Below are 12,742 nucleotides of genomic sequence, written 5' to 3'. Positions count from 1 at the left end.
GTTATAAGTCATAATTCTACTTATTACTTTAAAATGTATATCTCAGAAATAACTAAATTTACTTGTCAATTGCATTATTATGAACTTTCATCAAATCTTTAACCGTGGTCATTTTTAAGTGTTTTATCATTTACAAACAGTTCTTGGTGTACTCTGATGCTTTCGCAAAAATGTTCCTATAAAAGGGTTTCATCTTCAAAGAATTCATGGAAAAGACTGACAAGTACAGGTTTCTGGTAACTGACTATACTGCTGAACTGAATGAATAAGCATTTTCAGAACTCTAATGGAAAAGTGATGAATTCATAAAAGTGCTAACAAAAGATCAAGATGAAAAAAAAATTAATTACATGGGACTGAGTGAACTGATGAGGATATTATAATTATTGTGACTTTGTTTGAATAAAAAAAAACCCACAAGGACTCAGAGGCAAAAAATATACAAATCATTTCTCACTGCAACATAAAGGAGCTGTTACAGTGGAGGATTACTGGACTGAAGGTCAATATTATGACATAGTAAAAAAAAAAAAAAAAGAATATGATAGGCAAGCCAAAGACTAAGAAAAAATATTTGCATTACAGATATCTGACAAAGGACTTATACCCAGAATATATAAAGAAATCTTACAATTCAGTATGAAAACAACCCAATTTTTAAAAAATGAGCAAAACACTTGAATAGGCACGTCATGAAACATGTATGAATGACCAAAAAGTACATGAAATGATGTTCAATGTCCTTAGCAATCAGGTGTATGCAAATTAAAATCATAATGAGATATTACTACATGCCTATTAGAATAGTTAAAATTAAAAAGACAATACCAAGTGTAATTAAGAATGTGGAACAATTATTTGTGGAAATGTAAATGGTACAGTGACTATGGCAAATAGTTTGGAAGTTTCTTATAAAGTTAAACATGCACTTCCATGTGACCCAGCAAACCTACTCTTAGCTATATTTACTCAAGTGAAATGAAAACTTATATTTGTATGCATTTATAGTGGCTTCATTTAATTGTCAAAAACTAGGGGGCAAAAACAAATGTCCTCCAATACAGCAATAAAAGAGAACCAACTACTGATACATGTGACAACAGATATGAATCTGACATGCATTATGGCAGTAAAAGAAGCCAGACTCAAAAGAGTACAGAATATACGATTCTATCTATATGACATTCTGGAAAATGCAAAATTGTGGGGACAGAAAACAGATCAGTGGGATATGAGGGAGAGACTGGAGAAAAGGGAGCATAAGGAAAATTTCTGTAGTGATGGATTAGCAATGGTGATGATCCAAGTGTATGCATTTGTCAAAACTCAGAACTATATACTAGAAATTTTACTAAACTCAAAAAAAAAAAAAAAAAAAGAACCACAGCTGCACACAACAACGTAAATGAATTCCAAACACATAGTACTAGCAAGAGCAACAAAACATAACGTTTAGGGATACATGTTTAGGTGATGTAACTAAGATGAAGAGCAAGAAAGTAAACTCCATAAGAGACAGGATCACTGTTAACTTTGAGGGGGAGTGAGAGGGTAGAGATTGAGAAGGGGTGTAAGGGTTGGGGAACTTTCCAGGGTACCAACATTGTTCTAATTCTTTCTCTGGTGGTTACTTGAGTAGTTGCTTTCTGATAATTCATTGTGCTATCATGTATATTTTATATACTTTTAAAAGAAAGCAACTCAGCGTAAATTATAAAACAATAAAATAATATATATATTTTTTAGAGGTAGGAAGCATTCCTGGATTCATATCTTGATTTCACCATTTGTTAGATGTGGACTTTAGGCAGGTTTCTTAAACCTTTCTCAGCCTCACTTTACTCATCTATTTAATGGGAAAATTACACCTGCCTCATAAAGCAATTATGTGAATTAAATGGGATTAATGTAATTTTTCCTTGAGGGTATCTGCATAGCTCCCAATTTCCTTTTGGAGGGTTCCTCTTATCCACATGGGATGGGCCCCCCAGTAGCTATGACTTTGTGTTAAATGACCCCACTACTGCCCAGCTGGGTCAGTACTCAAGCTGGGCTAATCAAGAAGCCCTCTGGGGAGCTTAGAATGGAGAATGAGCAAGTTAATTCTGTATCTGGGCTTTATCATGAACAGAACAGATATAAATTTCCAGAAGAGTAGTGTGTACACATTCTATCCCCTACATTCAGAGCAGCAGAGAAAGAAAAGACTAGAACAGGGAGACAGAGGGAGTACTGCCCACATTTCTGACTGATTTCTGGTTACTGATTCCAGGCCCTTACTGAGGCCTGCCCTTGGGTTCCATAAAACACAGAATACCTATATATAAATATCTTTAAGGAAATAATGCTAGCTTATGTTGGAGTCTACTATTTACAATCCAACCGTCCTAGATAATATGTTATATAAAGCATGAAGCACATGGAAAAGGCTCAAAATCTAATCTCTGTGACAACTGTCTGATCTTTGACCTCCTATATAAAGTGGGGACTTCCTTACCGAGCTCTTGAAAGAGTCCTACTGTGGTGTTCAAAATACAGACCGACCTTGTTAGCCCACTTTCACCCCTCTATCTATAAGAAATCTGTAAGAAAAGAGTCCATCCTCAAATTTCCTGCTAGATTCAAAATTTTCAGTTGCTAAAGACTGCCTAAAGAGAGGAAGAAATTCTAGTATAACAGAATAAAATTACAACAAAAAAATAGATAGAATCAAGCGCCTCAATTTAGATCCTAAAGCAAAAGTCAGACTAGGTAAGATGTCATCTAACAACCAAGATAAATGTTGAGCATTTACAGTTCATATTGTCCCAGATTCCATTTTTTTCTTAGGTAATGCCTACAGAATTTACACTTCTACATTTTGGTGCCTGTATTTTTACATTCTCAAGCTAAAGGCTATTTTCCCTATATATCTATAGTTAGGGTACTCGCGTACTTTGAGTAACGCTGACATGGACTTATTACTATATTCCAGAAAGTCCAACTCTTTGAGGGCAGGCTGTTTGCATATTAATCAAAAGTCATCCTATATATACTCAGATAAAGCAGTTTAGAATTAAGTTATATAAGCCAAGCTTATTGCAATCAGTCCTTATTTTACCTCATTTGTTCTTGTAAATAAATTAAAAACACAATAAGTAAAACATACGCTGAAACAACTGTTGTTACTAAGGATATGACTGTAAGGATATGACCTTACTCAATATAAGTATTTATATGACTATACCTTACTCATATAATATGTATATTGTCAGAAGACATACAAAACACCAATTATGTCATACAGCTACTTCAGTCAATTTTATGTACTAATGTTCTCCATCATATCTGACTTTAGTTTAAAACACAAAATATGAAATATGGACAATCTGGACAAATGAGTTGTTATTTTCTTAATATATGTAGAAAGCAGTATTCTTAAAAGTTTAACTGCCAATTTTAATAACAGTAACTGTATTGATGTTTTTAACCTAAGATTTCAAAAAATACATATACATTCAAGCCCATAATTTCCTTAATAAAATAGTTTTTTGTGACAGCTGATCTCTCAAGAATATATAATACTTTTCTCTAAACAAACATCCAATTGCCATTCATATTTGCACATAAATAGCACCTATATATAATGAGATAATATTTCTATCATCCATTCCTGGAACATGTTGGGAACTTAATCCTCCTAAATTAACTGGAGAACAAATATTAGTAATTATGAAACCGTCTGTAAGCAACGTTCTAAATAAAATTTATTTATAAACACTAGAGGGTGCTCTAATTCAACAGTGTCTGCTCATTGCTGTACACCTGAAACTAACACAACATTGTTAATCAACTATACTCCAATATAAAATAACTTAAAAAACAAAAACAAAAACAAAACACAGTGCCTGGTATCTGGCTTTGATGCTTAATATAATTTTCTCCTTGATTATAGATAAATGAAGATAATTATCAGCACAAACAATTTTTGCTTTCGAACTAATACATGGAGATACTTTATGAGACAAAAATTTCATCTTTCCAGAACATAAAATAAAACTCAGTAGAATTCCACTGAAATCACTTTTATTGTACAATTATTATATATTTAATATTGTGTTAAGTGGATAGAATAGAAAATAACACAGAAGAAGTATTAAGATAGTCCTTATCTCTAAAGGAAATTAATGCAATATTCAGATGATTAAGAGAAGGTATATCTTGTATATTACAGGCTTAAGTTCAAGGGAAATTACAAAATGAATTTGGTAAAAAACATATAGTAGCTCAATTTCAATTTCAGTTGCTAAGTATTAAGGTATAGTTTAGCTATTTTACAAAAGTAATTTGAAATTTTAAATAATAAATAAAAGTGATATTGTTGAGGGTATCACCTGCTGTCTCAAGAAAATATTTTTTAAGCCAACAGATACAGGAAATTGAAAAAGAAAGAATCCAACCCTTTGAATATGAATAATAGGAAATAATTAATAATAATATCAATTTCAAATCTTCATAAGGAATAACTTACTGCTAGTTTTTAAATTTATTTCTAAAACATTCATAAGCTCAATCATAAATCTTTTAAATTTTCAAAATTAAAAGTAATTTATATGCCGCCATTTGACAATCCAGAAAAGTTCCCTGGAGTATGAGTTTCCAATAGACAGCATTAAACAATCCCAAATAACAAAGTTTAATGGCTAGGAAAATATACGTCTATATAGTTCAAGAAAGTGGCTATTAACTGAGACACTATTTAATCCCAACAAAGTATTGTACCTTTAAAAATGTTTACAGAAAAGAAAACAAGCAGAACATTATAAATACTTCTAAATTCACATACCCCAAATCAACCAGTCTCTCGCAATCTCTCTCTCTCTCTCTCTCTCTCTCTCTCACACACACACACACACACACACACGCGCGCGCGCGCGCGTGCGCGCACTCACTACTCACACACACACAGTCCATTCCCCAAGAGGGGAGTACTTGGCTTATACCTCTCTCTCTCATTCTCTTCCCTAATCAATAACTAAGAGCCCCCAAAGAAATCCTAAAGATAAACTTCTGAAGATTAATAGAATACAACACTAGGCAAAAGCCAGAGATAGGACTGAACCAGGTTCACAAACCACCCAGACTCTATGAACCAAAACACGTGGCAGAGAACTAGTTAGATTGCTGGAGCCCAGAGAAATTCTGAAAATGCAAGCATTGTGTTATAGTTTGAAGTATACATTTGGCACCTATATTCTTTTGACACTCACTTCCCCTTTATATGTTTATCTGCCTTGCATCTACCAGATTCCTAGGACCCTATTATACTCTAAATGCCCAGCTGCCAACTTCCCTATTCAGTGTCACCTCATTTAACACCTTCTACTGCAATAGGTGACAATCTACACATTGTTAGAGAGTATTAATAATGTTTGAAACATTCACATACTTGCCCCATCATGAAGGTCTTCTGAACCATCATATATACCTCTCCTGACAGAAAAGTATGGCTCTGAGACAGTCAATTGTTGTGTAAGTTTTAGTCCCTTTTTTTTTTTTTTTTTTTGGCGGTCCACGGGCTCTCACTGTTGTGGCCTCTCCCGTTGCGAAGCACAGGCTCCGGACACGCAGGCCCAGCGGCCATGGCTCACAGGCCCAGCCACTTCGCGGCATGTGGGATCTTCCCGGACCGGGGCACGAACCCGTGTCCCCTGCATCAGCAGGCAGACTCTCAACCACTGTGCCACCAGGGAAGTCCCAGTTTTAGTCCTTTTTAAACCAAGCCTGAACTCATACTTCTACAAACATATTTTGGAGCTACAACATAACCCTAATCAAGATCTTAGCTTCCCACTGATATTTAGAGTTTCTGCCCATTAATCTGAAAAGCATAGGGGCTACATAAAGTAAAGAATGGGTAGAAATGTGTGATTTTCTTTAAAAATACTAATTTTCATCTCTTAATATAATGTTACATAAAAGTTTACAAATCATGAGACTAGAATACTCTATGCAAATAATAATTTAACATGAATACCTGCTTTCCATGATTCCTGAATCTGGCTGCAAACTAATAGTCTCTGTTGTAATTTCCACTTTCCGTACACTTCCAAAGAAATCAGTTATCAGGACATTTTTAGGATCCCTCTGAAAAAGATCAGTGCGATGTCCAGGAGTAGACACACATAGACTTTTGGGGCATACCTGAAACTGAAAAAAATATGTACGATAATAATAAATACACATGCTTACACATTCATACAACTTTTATTAAATCCATTAATACAATATAGTAGACTGTAATATATTTTCAAAGCTCTCCCAACCTAAAGAAACTACTGGTTCTAAAGATTAAAGTTTCATTGCTATCGTAATGCTTGACACCTTAAGAAGCTTTAGACATTAGAATAGGTTATCAATAAAACAGGAAGCTGGCAAGGGAACGAAAAAACATTCACTTTTTAAAATCATATGCTACAAAGTTTATTTTGAACACTTATTTATGAGAACTCATAGGCAACACTATGACAAGAGAAATGCTTTTTTTCTGTAACTACATCCATCTCAGTGGAATGCTCTACCAGAGCATTTTTTAAACATTTTGTAATCATGACCCTTCATTCAAACTTTAAATTCAAATAAAATATTACGTAGTAGCTCAATATGTAAAAAAGATGAAACCAGAGCTGCTCTGGATTGCAGGAAGTTAAATGTAGCCTGCTCACTAACTATCCCCTTCATCCTCCTGCTGTGAATCTACAAAAACCATTCTATAAATCAAGTAACTTTCTTAGTTTATCCATGATAAAAATTACAAACCCAAAGCACCTCATACACTATAGTGCTCCAGAGAATAGTCTGAAAACTACAACTTCACCACTACACAGATCTCGCAATATTTTTTATGTTAATCTTATTCCTGATATTCCACATCAGTGCATTACCAAGGACCTTTGCAGGACATTTGGTCCATGCCAAAAGGTCCTTGATATTTGGTCCTGTCCAAAACCATTTGGCATGAACCAAATATGCTCATGAACATTTGGACAAGACCAAATTTCAAGGACCTTTTGGCATGGGCCAAATGTCGTATGGACGTTTTGGACAGGATCAAGTGTCTGCTGACCCCAGACACATGTTCATTCACTCAGCAAAGTATAAAAAGTGTCTATTATACGCACTTTATATGGTTACCTTCCATAGGGGATACAAAAATTGATGAGACTTGGGTCCTCTCCTCAAGGCTTTAAGTCCAGTCAGAGATGAATAAACATAACAAGGCAGAAAAAAAGGGACAGGCTCTAATTCAGAAAAAGATAAACTTCTTAGTGTTTGAGGATAAGAAAAAAGGAGTGGGGTTTTAGCTATTTTCCGAAGGAAAAGGAAGATTAGATTGGAAATAACATTCCTAATAAAGGAGCAGCTGCAGAGACATGTTAAGGCAAAGAATTCAATTTGGCAGATTGAATTCCATCCAAATTCAATTCAATTTGGCAGCATATATGAAGGAAACCATTACAGGCCCACTAGTAAGGACCCAGAGCCCACAGCACTTGCCCACTTGTAGGGACAAGACTATCTACGTAGGTATAATCACCAACACGACAGTAGAGGGATGGGGAAGGGCACAGCAACTATAATTTATGAAACAGTGTTCCAAGCACTGTGTTAAGCAGTTTGCAGATATTCTCATTTAAGCTTACCAATAACTTTGAGGTATACAAAAATTATTCTCTCTCCTTCAAACTAAGGCTCAAAGAGATTAATTGGTCTAACATCATACTGCCTTCCAGGTTCAGGAAAGCAATAACAGGAAATACAAAGAAGAGTTCAGGATATAAATTAAGAAGCAAAGAAGGAAAAAAGGGTGGGGGAAGATCAAGAAAGTTAAATGTCAAACAAGGACAAAACAGACAGAAGGCTGAATAAACAAAATAAAAGATAAAATAAACAAGATAAAATTAAAGTTCGAGGTATATCAAAGGTATTCCTGTATGAGTAACTTGGTCGGTTTTATTAGGTACTAGCAGAAGCAAGCAGGAAAATAAAAGCAGTTGAATGAGCTTGGCAAACACTAAATAAGTATTATATTCTTTGCTGCTAAAAACAAAAAACTTCCACTTTAAAAAAACTGAATTATAATTGAAACAATTATATTAGTTTCAGGCATACCATATAGTGATTTGATTTTTTTTTTTTTTTTTTTTTGCGGTACGCGGGCTCTCACTGTTGTGGCCTCTCCTGTTGCGGAGCACAGGCTCCGGACGCACAGGCTCAGCGGCCATGGCTCACGGGCCTAGCCGCTCCGCGGCATGTGGGATCTTCCCGGACCGGGGCACGAAACCGTGTCCCCTGCATCAGCAAGCGGACTCTCAACCACTGCGCCACCAGGGAAGCCCATGATTTGATATTTTTATACATCACAAAATGATCACCATGACAAGTCTACTTACAATCTGTCACCATACAAAGTTATTACAATATTATTGGCTGTATTCCCTATGCTGTACATTACTTTGCCATGACTTATTTACTTTTAACTGGAAGTTTGTACTTTTTAATCCTCTTTATCTATTTCACCCGTGTCCCCACTCACCCACCCCTCTGACAACCATCTGTTTGTTCTCTGTATGTCTACTTCTGTGTTTTTTCTTTATATTCCACATATAGTTGATAGCATACAGTATTTGTCTTTCTCTGACTTATTTCACTGAGCATAATACCCTCTAGGTCCATCCATGTTGCTGCAAATGGCAGAATTTCATTCTTTTCTAAGGCTGAGTAATATTCCATTGTATATATAGCACAACTTTACACACTCATCTATTGATGGAGACATATGGTTGCTTCCCTATCTTGGCTATTGTTAATAATGTTGCTATGAACACTGGGGTGCATGAGAGTGTTTTCCCCTATTTTATATTCTTACCTCCTTTGTTGTATATTAACTGACCATATAAGCAAGCATGCCTTTATTTCCAGGCTATCTATTCTGTTCCATTGTTCTATGTGTCTGTTTTTGTACAGTACCATATGATTATTATTTTTTCAATTTGAAAATCTAATTGGCTTTAACAGGCCAATTCATGAATCAGGCAGCATCCCATCTAGCAACTAGAAGGGTGCTCTGAGGAGTTGTACAAAATAGGTTTTATAGGAGGGAAGTCGGGGCGCTATTAGCAAAAGAAAAGATTTTGTTAGGCCAGGCTTCCTTTGGAGGGTGTAGGGGGAGGAAATGACAAGGGTTTTATCATGCAGATTGCCTCTAGGGGGATGGGGGATAGAGAGCGCCCAAAACGTTTTTTGCTTAATTCCCATAACATCCACAGATCATGGTTCCAGGTTCATAAATTTTTCATAAATTTTAAGTTGGTCATTCTCTTCATTTCATTTCTGACCTTCCAGTCTTAGGAGATCATTTGCCTTGCAGTTAGCAGCTGCGCACATGAATTGAAAGCTTTTGAGAGAATATGATCCGCCAGGGGGATTATTATGATTATTATAAGCAGGATAATTCCCAGTACATGGAAGGCACTTCAGAGTCTGGTCCCCAAGACCCAAACCAATCAAAGAAAGACCCGGTTGAAGGAGTCACCCTTTTAAGCCAAGTGGTTTGCTCAGTGACTGAAATGTCAATCCTGTTGGTGGCATTGGCCGTAGTACAGACACCTCCTGGTTCAGCTAAAAGATAATTAAGGACTATTCTATAATCAAGAACAACTCTAGCCACAGAGTCTAAGGATCTTTCCTGGGCAGCTAATGCTTTAGCAGTGGATTCTGCAATACTTTCAAGAGTTAAGAAGAGGCTTCTGAACATATTCTCATTTGTATTTACTCCTAATCAGGGAAATTGACCCTGCCAAAGGAAGCGATTCTGAATTATGAATGCCTCCTGGTAGGTCCTTTCTAGAACAGTTAGGGGCACAGTTAGATAACCTAATAGGTATTGCCTGGTTATATACCAGCCATCTAGGTATTCATAGGCCCAAGGAAGAATAACCATCACTGACTAAGACAAATCCTGTCAGGGCACAAACTACTTCCACTTAGGTGGCACTGTTAATGGATTCATTTGCAAGTGTTGTTGTACTTGCCCATTCAAGCCAAGGGTCAGTCAGATTTTCTCCTAACCTGAAATAAAAAGTTGTTCTAAATTCGAGAGGTTACCCCTCTAAGCAATGGCCTGGGAGATACGGATGATGGCGTTATCTTTCCAGGTCAATTCCAGAGTAAAGGAAAGAAAGCAAAGAGGAAAAGGTTTTAGTTAAAGTATGAAGTCTTGATCCGTTATCTTGGGCAGAAGCAGTCTACATCAATGTCAGCTACTTCTCTTCCTTGTCAGTTTGATTCAGGGGTCTCCAGCATTAGTACAGGACCAGATGCCAGGTGGAATCCTCCTTGGCTGTGAGATGTGCACCCGAGGCTCAAAACCTTTTAGTTTTGCAGCAGTGTCAGTGGTCAGGAACACTTGGTTAGGTCCCTTCCAATGGGGCTCAAGGGCTGCCTTTGTTCTTAGTGATTCCAAATCAGAAGGGTGAGAAAAAGCTGGAAATGTTAATTGGGTAAGTCATAGTCAGATATCTGAGGAAACTAGAGGAATCTTTGACCACAAAGACAATTAACAGGACTAGAATCTAATATCTACAAAGGTGCAAACATAATTTTTCTCTCTATGATTATCTGATTTTTTTTAACCAGAGATAATCACAGTAAAACTAATTTGTCTGTATTAAACTTGGCCTGATTTTTATAGAAGTACAGCAAGAACAGTGACTGACCATATAAGTTCTTTTTTAAGATTGCTTTGCTGGAACTTTGTAAGCAAAGTACCAGCTTGATTTTTCCACGTGGTTTCTTGCAGCTGTCTGGTCATGTCTGAGTCTATGTACACATTCCAGTCAAAGCCTTGGTAATATAGCCCATGTTTCTAATTGTGTCCTGTTACAAGGAACATGAAAATAAGAATATTCACTAAGAGTTTCTGAATTTGGGGGATCAGATAGGGAGAAAAAGTAAATGTTTCATCTTTGTTCACAAAGGTATATATTACCAAATTGTTGATAGCTTAAGAGAAAAGATTTCTTTAAATCTGGAGAAAAACATTAAAGAACCCGCAATATTTTAAACACACAGTCATAAAAATTAAAATCATCCTTAACAGTTCATTCAGTCCCATGTTATTAATTCTTGTTCTGCTTGAATCCAGTTTTTTCCGTTAGTTCTCTCAACCTTGCCGGATGATCGAGGGTGATAGGGACAGTAATAATTCCAAGAAATTTGCAAGGTTTTCGTTAAAGACCATATGATTTTCCCAGCGAAGTGTGGGCCTCAATCATTGGAGATTGTGGAAGGTATACCCCAGGTGGGAAACACATTTTCTAACAGTTTCTTTGCCACGGTGAGGGTACTGGCCTTGCAGCAGGGGAAGGCTTCAACCCATCTGGGAAACATACATACAATAACAAGAATATACCGATAACCCATACTAAGTGGCAAATGAATGAAGTCCAGTTGTAGGTGCTAAAGGAGACGAGAGAGAAGAGGTCTGAGACCACCTCTAGGGACCAAAATTTTTATTCTTAAATGCACTGGTAGGTGGGCAAAAGAATGCAAAAAAAGAAAAACGTTTGCCAGGAAGAACCAAACGCTGTCTAGGTTCTCCCATAGCCCTGACTGGTCATTCAGTTTACAGCCATTATTTACCCACCTTAATTTCTCTGATTCAGGAACAAACTGTTGCCATGTTACAAGGACATCAGGATGGCAAAAGTCTGGCAATGAGAGGGTCATGTTTTGCAGAAGCAGAATGGACTTCATCCACATGTGCCACCATCTTTATAAGCCTCTATTGCTGCTGCCTTTGCATGAAAGTCAGCTAGAGCAACTCCCTAATACTGAGGTTCAGTCCTTTGGTGTAAGCCTCAATTTTGATGACAGACAATATAATACACCCAGATATATCAGACTTCCAAGAATTTCATGCAATTTCTGGAACACTTATAATACATATCTATATAGACACAGCATAAAGAAGGCTTGTTCCTTCTTATTAGACAATGTTTCCCATGTAACTTAAAGTATGAAATAAGCCTAATCAGTTTAACATCTTCCTTTTTATAAGGAGAGGAAATACATCCTTTGAAATGTTCCAGGCACCCTCTGAAAAACTTGAAAGTTAATTGAGGTCAAAAGGCTTCAGTTTTAGAATCTGATTTTGGGAAGTCTGTCAAAGATACCAAAAGGTTTGGACACTTGAAGAAACAGGATCACAGATCAATATTGTCTACTTAGCAATATTGTCTACTTAGCAATATTGTCTACTTAGCAGATGAAAAAAATTAAGTTCTAGTTTGAAGTACACTATTGATAATAAAGCTTAATTTTTAAAACCTTTATAAACAATTCAATTTCAGCCAGCTTGATTAGACAAGGTAAAATTCTCTCTCTCAACCTTTTATATACGTTTAGTTTGTCCTTCATAACCAGAAGTTCTAGTTAAGACAAAATTATCCTCATTTCCCTTAACACAAATGCATCTTTATTCCTCATACTTTTTCTTAGCCAAAAACACATCCTGCTTTTCCCTGCCTATGGAGATGTCTCCCATATCGTTTCTAATAGCTTTACTTGCATAATTAGAATTTTTAACCTTTAAAAACCTTAATTTCTAGTGAAAATTTAGGAAGTAAACAATTGTGGACTATCTCTTACCCTAGCATTACAGATTGGCAAACTTATAAATACTTTTTTATAATTTCTAGAA

At 36.1% G+C, this 12,742-nt stretch overlaps 1 protein-coding gene across 1 annotated transcript in view; it reads right to left on the bottom strand.

Annotated features, from left to right (window-relative positions):
* Positions 1-12,742, bottom strand: part of PIGK (phosphatidylinositol glycan anchor biosynthesis class K) — a 135,531-nt gene that overhangs the window by 69,389 nt on the left and 53,400 nt on the right. Inside the window, exon 9 of the mRNA XM_019919992.3 lies at positions 6,017-6,189. Coding sequence (XP_019775551.1) covers positions 6,017-6,189 — 173 coding nt within the window. The remainder of the gene's footprint in view (positions 1-6,016; positions 6,190-12,742) is intronic.

Source organism: Tursiops truncatus, chromosome 1, assembly GCF_011762595.2.
Source record: "Tursiops truncatus isolate mTurTru1 chromosome 1, mTurTru1.mat.Y, whole genome shotgun sequence".
Taxonomy (NCBI): domain Eukaryota; kingdom Metazoa; phylum Chordata; class Mammalia; order Artiodactyla; family Delphinidae; genus Tursiops; species Tursiops truncatus.
This window is presented reverse-complemented; position numbering and strand designations above follow the sequence as displayed.